The sequence below is a fragment of the Muscardinus avellanarius genome (genome assembly GCF_963383645.1).
Source record: "Muscardinus avellanarius genome assembly, chromosome: 6".
In the NCBI taxonomy this organism is placed as follows: Eukaryota; Metazoa; Chordata; class Mammalia; order Rodentia; family Gliridae; genus Muscardinus; species Muscardinus avellanarius.
In genome coordinates, this window is record NC_137791.1 from 77,186,973 (window position 1) to 77,203,756 (window position 16,784).

Below are 16,784 nucleotides of genomic sequence, written 5' to 3' on the forward strand. Positions count from 1 at the left end.
GATCACTGAACATGTTGGGCTTTATTTTGTTTGTATGTTGGTGAAAAATTCTACTCCTGTAAGACCACTTTCTCATTTTTACCTCAAAACTAGCAACCTAGTGATTGCTTATTTCCACTGGAGAAGAGCTCAAACTATCAGGATATCTTGAGGAAAGGCATGGTTGGAGATTAACAACATATTTGTTTTTGTTTATTTTTCCCCCAAAGAGATTTCCCCTAGCCCCCTTCTCCGGCCCCACCTCCAACTCAGTTGAGGCTGGTGAGGTGCTCCTTTCCAACACACCAGCAAGATGTAGACTGCTTCCTTAACAGCTGTTTGCCTTCAGTGCTGGAGGATATGGTCCTATCGCCAGTTAACCCAGAGACACAGAAAGCACCCACATATGTGTGAACTTCCAGGACCATTTGTGGCTTAGACCCTGAGCAAAGCCATCTCCCTCTTCTCTGGCCCAACATGGGCAAGAAGGAAGATATAAGGAATAACTGTAAATCAAGACTCTTGCCCTTTTCCAAAAAAGGACCAGAGGGTGTGACTGTGTATTGGGTAAAAAGCCATTGTTCCCCTTTCCCTCAGAGCTAGAACTGGGGGTGGTTGTAGGGAATTAGAAGATAGGAGCAGTGATCATCAGTCCTACTGTCTCCCCTCTGACCAGCATTATCTCCATCTAAGGTAACGCAGAGCGATAGATCCTCAGAAGAATCTCCAAGCTTCCCTCCCTGGAAAGCCATTACAGAGAAAAGTAGCATTATTTAATTAAGACCATCTTGGCCTAACATATGTCAGTCTCTAACTAGACATTATCCAAACCATGATTCCATGCTTTTGAGTTAACTTGTTAAAGCTCTTGAGGTTGCCTTTACCTATCCTCTCAAATCCAGGAACTCTCTTTTCTTTACCAATCAGATGGCAGCGATTCAGGGAAAGAATGAAAGCCTGGAGAAAGTGTCCTCTTTGACTGCACAGCTTGAATCCACCAAAGAGATGCTCCGCAAAGTGGTTGAAGAGCTGACGGCCAAGAAAATGACCCTGGAAAGCTCAGAGAGGACAGTGTCGGACCTGACGGCCTCCCTCCAGGAAAAAGAGCGAGCCATCGAGGCTACCAATGCAGAGATCACAAAGCTTCGCTCCCGGGTGGACCTGAAATTGCAGGAGCTGCAGCACTTGAAAAACGAAGGGGATCACCTCAGAAATGTGCAGACAGAATGCGAGGCCCTCAAGCTGCAGATGGCAGAGAAGGACAAGGTGATCGAGATTCTGCGCCAGCAGATTGAAAACATGACACAGCTGGTTGGCCAGCATGGACGAACCGCTGGTGCTATGCAAGTAGAAAAGGCTCAGCTAGAGAAGGAGATTAATGACAGGAGGCTGGAACTACAGGAATTTAAGGTCAGTACGGGCTTTAGGTTTGGTTTGGTTTGGTTCAGCTTCTGAAATTTCTTTTTTCTTTTCTTTTCTTTTTTTGTGGTACTGGGGATGGAACCCAGGGGCATTCTACCTCCACGATACACCCCAGCCCTATTTTTATTCTTTGTTTTGAAACAGGGTCTTAGTAAATTGCAGAGGGCTTTGCTAAGTAGCTGAGGATGGCCGTGAACCTGTGATTCTCCTGTCTCAGCCTCCCAAGTACTGGGATTACAAGCATATGCCACCATGCCCAGCTGAAATTTCTTCTTTCTAATAAGCAAATATAACCTAATTTACTCAAAAGTGGTTCTTCGTGTCTGGGATTCCTCTGAAATAGAAAATATTTGTGTCTATGTACACATGTATGTATCTTTGAGAACAGATCCATACTTTTACCTAATTCCAAAAGGAATGGATATCCACAGAATGGTTCAGAATCACAGAAAGAAAAGAAAAGTAATTAGGTAATTCAACTTCTCTGTGAAATCTTTCCTGCTCCAACAGTTTAAGGCAATTTCTCCTGGTTAGATACACCTGTTTGAAACCCATCTCCCGTCACTTATAATTGTACATGACTGTTCACTGAATCTTGACTTCTTTATCTGTCAAAACAACAAAAAAAACCTTATTGGTTTACTACAGAAAATATATATCAAGGAGTAAGCAAGCCAGGTGTGGTGGCGCACGCTTGTAATCTCCGCACTTGGGAGGCTGAGACAGGAGGATCACACAGGTTCGAAGCCAGCCTCAGCTGGCCGAGAGCTTAGTGAGGCTCTCGGCAACTTAGTGAGACCGTTTCCAAATAAAATAGAATAGGTCTGGGAGGATAGCCTGGAAGTAGAAAGCCTCTGGGTTCCACCCCCAGTACCACCAAAAAAAAAAAAAAAAAAGGAGTAAGCATAGTATCTGACCTACATAAATTATATGGTAAATATTATTCCTTTCCCCCATTCCATTCTCCTTCTGACCTTCATCATACTTTATTTGTACCTTTTATAACCTGGATCATATTCTCTGTTGCAGAGTGTTTGTGTGTGTGTGTGTGTGTGTGTGTGTGTGTGTGTGTGTGTATTTAAATGGCAGTGTTTCTTTTTCTCTACAACATTATAGACTTCATAAAGCAGGGTACATATCTTATTCATCTTTCTAACTCCTGCCCCATGTGTTTGTACCTTGCCCCTAGAAGAACCCTAGTAACTATGATTGAGTGAATGTTTTAAAGTTTTGATTTCCTAAGCTTTATGTCACCTGTATCTCTGACTTGCTGAGTAATAAGAGATAAATCACACAAACTTTTTTTTTTTTGCAGTATTAGGGATGGAACCCAGAGTATTTCTACCTCTGAGCGACAGCCCACCCCTATTTTTTTTATTCTTTATTTTGAAACAAGGCCTTACTAAGTTGCTGAGGCTGTCTGCGAACTGCGAGCCTCCTGTGTCAGTCTCCCAAGTACTTGTATTACAAATGTGCACTACCATGCCTGGCTAAATCACACAAACTTTAGGTGCCTTAGTTTCCCCATTTTAAAAACAGGGCCAACAATAATTGTTTCTTTTAGAGAAATAAATCCATTGCATTAAAAATTTAGACTTCTCTATTGCTTAATTCTTTACTTGATTATAATTTTAAATGGCCAAACTCATTGTGAAAGGGACATGTAAAGGCTTTTCAATAGCAGTCCTACAGCAAACACTTTAGAGCAGGCATGCAGGCAGAATGTAGGGGAGAGAAAAGATGGTTGTTCTCCTTCCTGACTAGGGCATCTCCATCTGATTGCTGGTGTCATTAAGTGGAAATTGGGAGACTTCTTCTAGTCTTCTACTATACAATTCAATTAATTAATTCCTCACAAAAACTATAGGAGGAAGTCACTATTACTAACCTACTTCACAGATGAGGAAGCTGGCACACAGATGAAATAGCTTGCTTCAGAGCAGTAGTGCTTTGGGCCTTGATCCTGGGGAGTATATGAATCGATATTATGGCCCAACAGTTCTTGTGGGCACCAGAAGGAGGCCTGTTAAATGCAGATGCGGGGCCCCACACCAGTTTCTGGTAGAGTGGGTCTAACATGGGCTGAGCCTTGGCATTCCTGAACAAGCTCCCTGAAGATGCTAATACTGCACCTCTAAGAGTGTACAAGACCTATGTTAGGGAGTCACAGTGTAGCATGGATTGCACTGACTGTAGTGGCTGGTGAAGGTGTCAGAGAGAGGTAGGAGCTTGAAATTGGGGAGAAACTAGGCAGAGGATAGCTCAAGGCATTTCAAGCAAGAGAATGCAGCTCAGTCTAGTTTAGGCTGAAAGAGCATGGGAGCTACTGAAGGTATTAGGGCAGAAAAGGGATGACATGAAAAACCAACCTTAAAGTAGATTAATGTGACATTGGTACACAAAAGTGGGTTGAAGAGAATAAAACTCAGTTCCTAAACACAGTGCTGGAGCAGCTAGGGAAAGAGTTCTTAGGTAAGAAGGTTTTCACACAGTTGCACAGACTGTGAGTTGAATACTCTAGATTTAATGTTTATCCTCCACAATCTAATGGGGAAAAGCAGGGGAATCACAGCCCTAGAAGGTGTGATTTCTCTCACCTCCCTAGGCTGGGTTCTATACACACTGACAGCAGAGAAGTAGGGTGAGCCTTCTCCTAACAACTGTGGCTCCCCAAATCTGGACCCTTTCTTAGATGATCAAGAAAGGACTGAATGTCCATCAGCTGGTCCAAGAGGTGGAACAGATGCAGCACATGCCCAGGACATGCTGTGATGCCTCAGACTGCCCCAGGGAGAGCCCTCCCCTCCCTTGCCCATGAGGCCAGCTGGACTTCTGGGACAGTTACCAGGGCAGCAAGGCAGGGGTCCGGCAGCCCTCGTAGCCCTCACTGCCCAGCCCATCACAGGTGGGGAGTGAGACAAGCCTGGAGTGAAAAGCTAAAAGCTTGTCACATGTTTACATTTCAAATGTAGCTTTGGCCTCTACATTTATACCATTGTTATAACAGTTATAATTGCACTGGTTAGTACTATATGATATTTAGGGTCAGTAAGCCTTAATTGGGAAGACAGTACAGTGACTTAAGAAAGTAAATCCCTCTTCAAGTGGTATTTACTTAAAGGGATCTGCCAGCTCTGTCTACTAAGATATATAATGTGAACCACATATGTAAATTAATTATTTAGTAGACATATAAAAAGAAGCATGTGAAATTAATAATGTATTTGAACTCAATATATCTAAATGGGATTTTAGAATTATAATCAACATACCATAGTTGAATGAGATGTTTTACAATTTTTTACATTTTAAAACATACAGTATTTGAAATATGGTGTGTACTTTACACCTGCACTTGAAGTGCTATATTTCTGGCTGCTGCGTTAGGCTGTGGAGCTCTAGGTCCAGGGAAGGAAGGGCTTCTTCCAGGCAAGCCTTGCCAACACGCATGGAGACAAGTTATAAGGCAACCATGGTAATCCACACGAGGAGTGATGTAGTCTGGTCTTGAGGTTGAGAACAAAGTTGGAGAATATTTGAGTATTGGGGTGCAGGAAAGGGAAAGACACAGCCAGCTTTGTAAGTCCAAGCCTACAGGTCTGAGAGACTAGCAGTGTGGTAGCACTGCTAACAGAAGAACCAGGAAGATGGTGAGAGGAAGCTTCCCTGTGAAGAGGGGTTGGAGTGCCTTGGTCAGAGCCTGCAGAAGCATAGCTGGGAATTTCAGAGGCAGTTGAAAAGGCCCAGTTAGAGTTTTTATATTCATACCACAATTGTTCAAAGGGGCAGGTCCCACCAGCTTGACCCTCCCTAGTCTAGGCTGTCACCTGTGGCGTGTGCTCTTTTTTTTTAATTAATTAATTAATTTTTTTGTGTGTGGGTCTGGGGATGGAACCCAGGGGCATTAGACCTCGAGCTACAGCCCCTGCCCTATTTTTTATTCTTTATTTTGAAACCGTGTCTCACTGAGTTGCAGAGGGCCTCACTAAGTAGCTGAGGCTGTCCACGAACCATGATCCTCCGGTCTCAGCCTCCCAAATGCTGGGATTACAAGCATGCGTCACCACGCCCGGCCAATTTTTTATTTTTTTAATAAATTTTTATTGGTGCATTGTAGTCATACATCTCAATGGGATAAAAAAAAAACTTGTGGAGGTATTCATGCACACATCACCCAATCATCCCCTACCCCATCTCTAACCCCTTCCCTCCCCCGCCCTCCTACCCATGCTTGGCTTCCTGATTGAATTTGATATGTTTAAGTACATCATGTGCTTTAAAGAGTTTTCCTTATTCCCACCTCTTATCCCCTCAGATAGGTCACCTTCATTGTTCCTCTATAGGGTCCCTTCTTCATCTAGAGTTCCTCCTGTTACCCATTTCTCCCTAATATTTTGCACATTAAGAAAAGCATCTGATTTCTTATTTTTTTTTTGACATTTCACTGTAAAGATCATAATTTTGTTCTCCCTTATGGCTAGGCAAAATTCCATTGTGTACATATCCCATAGTTTTGAAGTCCACTCATCCGTTGAAGGACATCTTGGCTGGTTCCACAATTTGGCAATGGTGAACTGTGCAGCTATGAACATGGTTGTTCATGCATTAGTTTGGTATTTTGGTTTTCATTCTTTTTGGTAGATACCCAGAGGTGGTGTTGCTGGATCATATGGTAAGTTCATTTCCCTTCTTCTGAGGATCTTCTATACTGTTCTCCAAAGTGGTTGCACCAACTTGCAATCCCACCAACAATGTATTAGAGCTTCTGTTTTTTCCATACTTATTCCCACTTACTGAAAACCTGAAAGCAAGAAGGTGAGTAACTTTGCCAGGATGATCCACTCACAACCAATTTTTTAAGAATAGAGGTCACTTGAATCTGGAAATCTGCTGTGAAATTAGGTGAGGCAGTGGCAACTTCTAGTGTTTCCTGGCCACATAGTTGAAGAAACCCGCTGGTCCTTTGCCGTGGAGCAGGCCCCAGTTCCAGGCCTGCTGCGCAACAGGCTCTAGGCCTGGCCTCGCTGGCTCCAGACCCAGCCTCGCCCCACAGCAGGCTCCAGGCCCAGCCTTGTTGGCTCCAGTCCTGGCCTCGCCCTGTGGCAAGCTCCGGGCCCAGCCTCACTGGCTCCAGACCTGGCCCTCGCCTTGCATGTGCTCTTCCTATCATCACCTTCCTGGTTTCTATGCTTCTACTCCACCCCCACCCTACCACTGGTTATTCTTCACACAGAATCCAGGAGTTATATTTTTAAAACATTATAGCACACCGGACGTGGTGACAAACACTTGTAATCCCAAGGCTGAGACAGGAGGATCACAGTTTGCCAACAGCCTCAGCTACTACTTAGGCCCTTTGCAATTCAATGAGACTTTGTTTCAAATAAAGAATAAAAAATAGGGCTGAGGGTGTAGCTCAGAGGTAGCATGTCCCTAGGTTCCATCCCCAGTACTGCAACAAACAAACAAATATTACCATATATCACTCTTATGCTCAGAACCGTCCAATGATTTCTTATGCTACTCAGAATGAAGGCTTGCATTGCCTTTGTAAAGCCACTATGATCTGGCTGTGCTCTCCTTGACCTCATCTCCTTCCCCAGGGCCCTCCACTGTAGCCATAGTGCTGGCCTTGCTGTGGCTCAGACACGCGGGCTGTGTTGAGCTCTCCCCAACTGCCTGTGTGGCTCGCTTTTTTATGTCCTGAGGGTTCTGCTCAGGTGTCACCTTGTCCATTAGGCCTCTCCTGATCAACTACGTCAGGGTCCCCAACATCAACACCAGACCTGATAATTCTGTGAGAGGATGCACAGGACTCAGCATAGAGTCATACATGTGGCTATGATGTGTTACAGTAGAAGAATGCAAAGGAAACTCAGCAGAGGGAAAGGCACATGGGATGAATCCAGAAAAAACTGACTGCAGGCTTCCCAGAGTCCTCTCTTACAGAGTTATGCAGGACACACTTAATTCCCCCAGCAAGAAATTGTGACAGTATCTGTCAGATGTTGCCAACAGAGAAGCTCACTGAACACTCAGTAAACAGGGTTTTTATCCTGGGAATTAGTCACAGAGGCACCTTTCACCTGGCAAGTTTCCAGGTTCCATCCTCCCAGGAAGAAAAACAGGTGTTTAGCAGAACTATATGGTTTGCACAGGCAGTTCAGATACAGTGAGCCACTCCTAACAGTTAGGGCTGCGAGAATCCTCTAGAAGTCTCAGGTACCAGGCAAGGGCCAGTCTTGTAGGCATGCCTGCTCTCCCTCCCTCCCTTCCTTCCTTCTTTCCTTTTTTTCTTTCTCTTTTGGAACAGGGTCTCACTGAGTTATTGAGGCTAGCCTCAAACCTGAAATCCTCCTGTGTCAGCCTCCCAAGCACTGGGATTACAGGTGTGGGCCACCACACTCAGCACAGGAGGACCTTTCTAAGGTAGCATCAGGTCTGCGTTGTTAGGTGTCTTCTCCATACCAGCTCGTCTCAAGAAGAACCTATCCCTCACATTTATTGTCTACTCCCTCCTTTTATTATTAGTCCCCTTACTCCTCTTATCTGACATACTGAATAATTATGTGCTGTCTGTCTCTTCATACTAGAGGAGGACATGAGGACCAAGACATTGTATTGTTTGTTCCTGCTATCCAGGGCCAGGACTAGGGAAGGTGAGTTGGTCACCTCCATTAGAGGTCCTCACCCTCCTTACCCTGGTCCTGGCCCTGCTCCCATGTCCTCAGCATATAAGACAGAGCCTGTCTCAAAGTAGGTGCTCAGTACAAGTTTTTTGAACAAATGAATATAGAATAGAAGTAATGAAGGGTTGCAGCAAGTGATACTGGGAATTGGCATCTGTGTTTAAGACCAAAGTGAAATATTAACACTTACTGTTAATGCTTTATAATAAAATGCAAATCTAGGGTCCCAAGAAATAATGAAAAATACTTAATGCAAAGAGGATATTAGTAATATCAGATAGTAGTATACTGGTACACATTTTTTACTTCTTTCTCTATCCTTCATCTTCCCCATACATTTAGATTCTAAAAGATAAAAAAGATGCAAAGATCCGGGAGCTGGAGGCCAGAGTGAGTGACCTGGAGCTGGAAAAGGTGAAGCTGGTGAACGCGGGCTCCGAGCGGCTCCGTGCAGTCAAGGACATCAAACAGGAGCGAGATCAGTTGTTAAACGAGGTGAAGAATAGCAGGAGTGAGTTAAACAATCTTTCAGGTATGTTGCTTTAGTTCAAATTCCCCTGAAATACAGGAATGCTGTCAATTGAGTCCAGTGTGGACCCTGGCACAGTTACGAAAGAACAGCCCATTGCCCAGGACAAATACAGATGGTTGTGCTGTTAACTTTAGTCAGCCCTCAGAGTCTAGAAGATTCTGCACTGAGATTCCAAGGGAAGGGTGAGATATCCAGATTTCAAGTGTGGAAGACAGGCAAGTATTCAGCATAAATCATAATGTTTGCAGTCTAATTTTATAAAAGTGGAAACAGTGAGTCCTTTGAGTCACATAGGTTGGTTAGAGGTTTAATAATGAAAGTAATATATATATATATGTACATATATATATATATATATACATATATACGTAGACTTATACAAATTTACTGTCATGAAAAATCTAAGCAATGAAACACTCCAGTTCATGACATTATCACATCTCTCTCTCTCCCTCTCTCTCTCTCTCTCTCTCAAACACACACACACACACACACACACACACACAACATAGTCAGTAACCACTGAGTTGTTACTATACCAGACACTATGACAGGTCCTAGAAACACTGATAGGCTCACAGTCTAGTGGGAAGACAGACTTATATAGAAAGGGGGTCCACTATATTGGGCCAGGTATAGTGGAAGTGTGATGATGAAAAGATAGCAGAGAATTAGCCTCCCAGAGGAAGTGTCATCTGTGCTGAATTTAAAAGAGGGAAAGGGCCGGGCGTGGTGGCGCACGCTTGTAATCCCCGCGCTTGGGAGGCGGAGACAGGAGGATCGCGCAGGTTCAAAGCCAGCCGCGCTGGCGTAAGAGACCCTGTTTCAAAAATATAAAATAGGTCTGGGAGTGTAGCCCGGAGGTAGAAGGGTTCCAGGAACCCCAGTACCACCAAAATAAATAAATAAATAAATAAATAAATAAATAAATAAATAAATATAAAAGAGGGAAAGGAGTTTGGCAGATGGACAAGGTGAAAGGACATTCCAAGCTGAGAGCACATTATAGGCAAAAGCATGAAGGCATGAATAGCATAATGTGACCTCGGAAGTACTCATTGGAGCAGAAGTATGAAGGAATGAGGGCTAAGAAATGAAGTAGAATAAATTGGTAGAGCCAGACAGTATGGAGCCAGCAAAGAATGGCTATCAGATTTTACAAGACTGTGTTAGAGGTAAATTAGGGAAAGCAATAAGGAGACAGAGACAACCTGTTGAGGAGGACTTTGGAGCAGTCCCAGGAAACATGATGAAGACCTGAAGGAAGGCTGTGGCAGAATGGAAGACTAAGGAATTAAGAATGTGTTTGGAGGTGGGATCAACAGGACGTAGGGATTTAAAGCCTAACTTTCAGGTTTTTAGTTTGTGGCATTAGGAGAACAATGATAGTGACAGCTGAGAGAGGGACTTATGGAAGGGCAGGCTTGAGGGCAAAAGTGTGAGATGTAATCAGTGTGAGGCAACGGGTTTTGGGTGGTGCTGGGACATCTGCATGGAGAGATCTGGATTAATGGAGCTGGGTCTTTGTTCTGCTTACATATAAAGTTGTATCAGACATCATATATAAATAGATGTGTGTATGTATGTTTCTGTTCTAGTATATTGAAAAGTGAGTTTATGCTAGAAATAAGACAAGACAGGACTGGCAGTATAGTTCAGTGGTAGAGTGCTTGCCTAAGCCCTGGATTTAATCACCAGCACTGCAAAATGCAAACAAAACAAGACATTCTGTTGACTAAATAAATAAAAATAAATTTAAAAGATACACAGTAGCTCGGGTTATTTAAAGGGCCATAGAATCTCATCTGCCTACAAATGGTGGTGAAATCTATTATGATGGATGGATATGGTCATCCAAGAAGAAGGTTTAAGATGAAATAGATGTAAGCTAGATACCATGGTTGAAGGAAAACAATAAAAATAGGCAAACAGAAGAGGATCTTTTGAATCAGTTTGATTCAAAAGAAAAGCCTGACAGATCCCTGAAATGTGTATATGCATTTCATTTTTGTAACAAATGAAGATGTGCTGGGCATGATGGTGCACACTTGTAATTCTAGTACTTGGGAGGCTGAGACAGGAGGATCACAGGTGCACGGCCAGCCTCAGCTACTTAGTGAGGCCACCTGAGACCCTGTTTCAAAATAAAGAATAAAAAAATAGGGCTGGGGATGTAGCTCAGAGGTAGAATACTCCTGGGTTCAATCCCCAGTACCACAGGGGGGAAAAATGAAAATGTAACTGAGTTCTCCTCTTGCCTCTAAAATTCTGTGCTCATAACAAGACAACCTAAAGGAGGTGAAAGGAGAGGGGAAGAAGGAAAATCTCTAAAACGCACAATGTACTTAAACATATCGAAGTCAACGACTAAGCCAAGCAAGGGAAGGAGGGATGGGGAGGGAATGGGGTGGGAATTGGGTAGGGGTTAAATCAGTGATGTGTACATGTATGTACACACAAGTTTTTTTTAACCCCAATATGATGTATGAATATAATGCACCAATAAAAAATTTAAAAAATAAAATAAAATTCTGTACTCATTAATTACAAATAAAATATGCCTCATATAACAGGATATCAAAAAGTAACTATTACTGATTATTGTATTATATAGAGGATTATGAAGTCTTAAAAAGGAATTTTAGAAACAAAAGTGAAGAAATGGAAACTACTACAAATAAACTGAAAATGCAACTAAAATCTGCCCAGTCTGAACTAGAACAAACAAGGAACACACTAAAGTCAATGGAGGGATCTGATGGTCATGGTATGCTCTGTCGAGTTTTTCCTTTCTCTTCTACTTTAATTCCATTGGCGTAGATTTATTAAAACACAAACCCATACTCATTGCCTATTACCTCTTCACAGTGACAGATGACTTAAGAAATATGCAGCAAGAAGTATTAGTGATGGCTGTTACGTAGAGTAGTTCTACACAAGTTTTAAAGGAAATTGCCAATGGCTTAATTTAATACCTGAATTTTCTGAATCTTTTTATTTTCTGTGCCTATTTTAATAATTTCTAACAAATTTCAATGTCTAAAAGTGTTGGTCAATCATTTTCAAGAATATAAAGGCAAGTTATTGATAATTTTCACTCAACTCCTCATTTTTAAATGTATCATCGACACTGGTTATAGATCTATAGCCAATTGGCAGTTCTTGATTTTTTTTTTGTGATAAAAGTGGGAAGGAACTCTGTCAATCAAACTACTAGGTGAGAGGACCCTAGTCACCACCTAGAGACCTGTTTCTTTTTTAACCTTGCTGCCCATACCAATCCAAATAAATATTATCTTATGATATTAATGCGTGTTCTCTCATTCTCTTTATGAAATGTCTGTTCTTTCCTATTGTTCATATTATTGTTGGTATGACTATATTAGTGACTGTTAATTGATATTTTTAAAGTATACATTTTTTTACTTCTCGATATTTTTAATGTTAAAAGATTCATATGGCCGGGCGTGGTGGCGCACGCTTGTAATCCCCGCGCTTGGGAGGCGGAGACAGGAGGATCGCGCAGGTTCGAAGCCAGCCGTGCTGGCGTAAGAGACCCTGTTTCAAAAATATAAAATAGGTCTGGGAGTGTAGCCCGGAGGAAGGAGGGCTTCCAGGAACCCCAGTACCACCAAAAAAAAAAAAAAAAAGATTCATATGTGCTTTGGCAGCACATATACTAAAATTGGAATGATACAGAGATTACTGTCGCCCCTGTTCAAGGATTTCACACAAATTCAAAAGTGTTCCATATTTTGTGTGATTCTTGGAAGTTTGGCTCTTTGCTGGGCCAAAATACTGAGAAAATAGTGGGTTGGAGAGATTGTTGAAGGGGTCTCTATTTGGGGTCTGTTCCCCCACCCCAGATGGCATCCAACCTCAGTGCCCTCAGCCACCTCCACAGCCGCCCCAGTCATAGTACAATTAATAAGTTACCTAGGTAACCCTTGTATTTGCATTCAAATGTTTGTTGTCATTGGATAAAAATCAGCTTAAATATCTAAAAAACTTATTTGAAGAAATTATCTTTGAAGGCCAACTATAATCCACTTAATCATACCATAATTTTTAACACATGACAAATGGTGTCAAACTTTCCATTAATAAGTTAATGTCCCTATACCTGTATTAACCCTATTTTTGACTGATTAGGTATAAAACCCATATCTTGTATCTTGTTAAGAGAAGTAAGACCTTTCATTCTCTCTGATAGCTTTTTTTTAAACAAATGCACATTTTCTTTTTAACCTCTAAGCTATAGCCAGACATGACTCAAACTAGTAGCATTTTCAAACTTATTTCTTCAGCTGACTTAAAAAAAGGGTCTTCTGATTTTGAAATTTCTAAGCAAAGATAAGGTTCATAAATATCTTCTTTTTTTGTGTGGTACTGGGGTTCCTGGAAGCTCTTCTACCTTTGGGCTACACTCCCAGACCTATTTTATATTTTTTTAATTTGGAAACAGGGTCTCTTAAGCCAGCGAGGCTGGCTCCGAACCAGCGCGATCCTCCTGTCTCCACCTCCCAAGTGCGGGAATTACAAGTGTGTGCCACCACGCCTGGCTAAATATTTTCAATGACCTGTCATATCCTAAATATTTTGTGCCTCATACCCATCTAGGACATTCTCACACTTCCACTAGTTTTTCAAAAATAATCACCTATGTTTGTGGTGACTGATAAGACTATATTGAGTTCCAAGCACATGACGTAACCATGAGAATGAAAAGTGAAGGTTTATGGTGATCACTGGAGCCTTTGAAAAGATCAATAATAAATGTCTTATGTGGCATTTTAAACATGAGTTTCTAGAAAAACCATTTTAGAAAAATACAATATATATTATTCCTTATTTAGAACATGTATTTTCATGTACATATTTTCTATATGTGTGTGCATTTGGTCAGTATTTTTGTTACCATTAGAAATATGGCAACTTTCAGTGGTCAATGAAAGTAATTTCAGTAGCAAAGAAACCACAAAACATCATCATATATATTTTTCCCAACTCAGAACCTCTGGGTAGTTGCTGAAAATTATATCCCAATATTGTGAATTCTGAAGACTTTTTTTATGATCTTTTCCTTGATACTGTCTGGGTATCTGCCTCGGAATCTTAGCACCTTCTTATCTATTAGACTATCAAACTACAGTACAAATTGCAGTAGCCGCTCAAGATTTAGACTCTTTAAGGTACACTTTGCTTTCTCTCCCCCTCCCCCCCCCCAGCTATGAAAGTAGCAATGGGGATGCAGAAACAAATCACAGCCAAAAGAGGTCAGATAGATGCCCTACAGAGCAAGATCCAGTTTTTGGAAGAGGCCATGACAAATGCAAATAAGGTGAGTCCCTGTCCTCAGAGTAGGGAGCCAACGTGCTCACCCATTAGTATACTATAGGAAGAATAAAGCCAGGTGTGGTGGTACACGCTTGTAATCCTCAGCCTCCTCAGGACCTGGGATACAAAGTGCAATGGGGAAAAGAGGAAAGCTTATTTCTGAGTAAGAAAACGAGTAAAGAGTTTCTGGAGGAGCAGTGGAGTGGATCTCACAAGGCAGCTCATGTTTTAAATATGGGAAATGGGCCAAGGGACATTCCTGGCTTGGCCAGGATTGATTACACACAAAGGACAGTCAGTCCTATTATGATTAGACATACATGCTTTTAAAAATTACTGTGCTGCACAAAACTGTGTAATAAATCCCCCCAGGGCTAAGGAACAGAGCACCACACTGACAAATGTCATCCTTGACACAGAAAATAGGACCCTAAGGAAAAGAGTAGCATAGTTTTAAACATGTCAGATTATTAAAAAAAAGAATAAAGTGTCGCCCTTTATCTTGAAAAAGACCTAAGTTGGCTTGTGGAAGTGTGTGCAAAGGACTGTAGATTGTATGTTACTGTGAAGGGATGGAAGGAGGGTTTTCTTTAATACCAGGTGTGGATGGATGTGGCTCAGATCACAAGGTAAACTGAGGCAGCTGGCAGATAGGTATTTGAGGAGCGGGCATGTAGGTTTTTGTGTATTCCTATGCAACCCTGTTCAGTTATATGCAGTTTTCTGCATGGACTTAGTATTTCTCATGACTAAGACTGTGTAACTGAATATGAATTCCAGTCATGCCAGAGCAGATTTGCATTTTCAAAAGATTTATAACAGAACTGACTATATTGAAAGAAAGAGAGTAAGTGACATAAGCAGAAAATAGTAGGGGCACCTTCAGTAATTATGATGTTACTACCCACAATGAGCGGCTGGAATACATTAGAATGCAGCCAGCCATGAGTATGTACAGACATTGGACATACCCTTTATCTATGGGTTTACTTATTTCTTCTTTTTTTGTTCTTCTCTATTTTCTTTTCTCCTTTTCTCTTGTCCTGGCCTTACTCTTTTCTCTTTTTCCTTCTCATTTGCCTCTGGGAACCCAAAGCAGTGCATCTCCCTGATGATGCTGAGGTCTTTATGAGGTTACAACCTGCTGTCAACCAAGATGCCTGCCCACCCACAGGAAAGAATTTGTGGTATTTCAGTGACAGTCCCTCAGACAAAAAGAACACCTCTGAAACTAGTCTTTCTTTCCAAAGCTTTTTTGGCCCAACCTAATCAGAAAAGGAATAATTATTTGTATACAAAAGGTGTATTACGATGACAACCATCTCATACCTTTCTATATTAAACATTTTCACTATAAAAATACATTCAAAGAAATATAAACTCAATAAAGTCATGTCTGTATTTTACCTTAACAATGATACATTTTTCTTCGTTCCTGTTCTTCCTTCCTCTTTCTTTTCTTTCTTTATTGCCATTCTAGGATTTGAACCCAAGGATTCACATATGCTAGGCAAACACTCTAACACTGAGCTACATCCCCACCCATTTCTATTTCATTTTGAGATGATTTCGCTAAGTCACCCAGGCTGGCCTTGAACTTGGGATCCTCCAGCCTCAACCTCCTGAGTCTGGGATTGCAGGCATACACCACCACTCCCAGCTCATCCATGGTTCTTTTTTAAGGGAATAAACTAATTTTAATAAAGTTTTGTTTAATCCCAGTGACTGTTGTATTAGTAAGCTCATTGTCATCACTGTACTGACAAGTAAGTTGAGGGCAGGAACTTCGTGTCTCAGTTGTTCTGATGTCACAGCACCTGCAGTAGGCATTAGTGAAATGAATATTCAACTTTGACACAAAGCAGAATCACACAGATCTTTCAAAGAAACATGTCTTCTTCAAATCTCTTCTGTTACATTTTAAATAAATTTCAGTAAAATTCGGTATATGATTACTCAATCCCAATTCACCAAAACACTATCTTGTTTTTATGAGACAGAGTTATTGCACATTTTGTAGATTTCATCAAAGATTTCCTAACCTTTAAAAAGAAGTAATAATACAAATAGTGATGAAATGTGAGAACACATAATGAAACAGTTCTATGAGCTTCTGATCCCAATACAGAAACAAGTATCATATGACTTAAATGACTTAAACATATCTATTCAGGGTCTTTTAATAAACATTTTATATTTTCACCACCTCTCAGCATCGACATCAGAAGATTGTTTTTGAGATTTTTCTCCTCTATAATTATAGGAGAAACATTTTTTGAAAGAAGAGAAGAGTAAACTCAGCCAGGAATTGAGCACAGTTGCAACAGAAAAAAACAAGATGGCCGGGGAGCTGGAAGTTCTGCGATCTCAGGAACGCCGTTTGAAAGAAAAGGTTGCTAATATGGAAGTTGCTCTTGATAAGGTAGTTACTAACTAAATACATAAGGTCATTACTGTCCAACTAGGAACAAACTGGGTAGAATTGTAAAAAAATAAAAGTTGTTTGTAGATAGGAACCGAATCTGCCAACTTGTATCCTATTCCAATTACCTAGTGGAAAAGAAAAGCTGTATCCAGTAGATGAGGCTCTTCTGAGTTTTAAAAACATAGTCATAATGCATACTCTGCCAAAGAATTATCAGAGTGACACTGGAACTATAAGATGTAAGATGCACCTGATATTTGCAGCGGCTCAAATAAGTAAAAAATGCTTCCATGAGCACCTAAGTTAATACTCAAAACCAACATGAACACTACGTAGAATAGTGTGTGTGTGTGTGTGTATGTGTGTGTGTGTGTGTATGTCTGTCACTTTTATTTTTACA

The 16,784-nt window shown here is 41.3% G+C and overlaps 1 protein-coding gene across 3 annotated transcripts in view; it reads left to right on the forward strand.

Annotated features, from left to right (window-relative positions):
• CCDC158 (coiled-coil domain containing 158) overlaps positions 1–16,784 on the forward strand; it is a gene marked incomplete at both ends in the record, with an annotated part of 78,234 nt that overhangs the window by 27,362 nt on the left and 34,088 nt on the right. For all 3 annotated transcript variants that reach the window (XM_080697386.1, XM_080697387.1, XM_080697388.1), the window contains 5 exons: positions 907–1,389; positions 8,433–8,622; positions 11,237–11,389; positions 13,851–13,963; positions 16,223–16,381. In XM_080697386.1, coding sequence (XP_080553512.1) covers positions 907–1,389; positions 8,433–8,622; positions 11,237–11,389; positions 13,851–13,963; positions 16,223–16,381 — 1,098 coding nt within the window. The remainder of the gene's footprint in view (positions 1–906; positions 1,390–8,432; positions 8,623–11,236; positions 11,390–13,850; positions 13,964–16,222; positions 16,382–16,784) is intronic.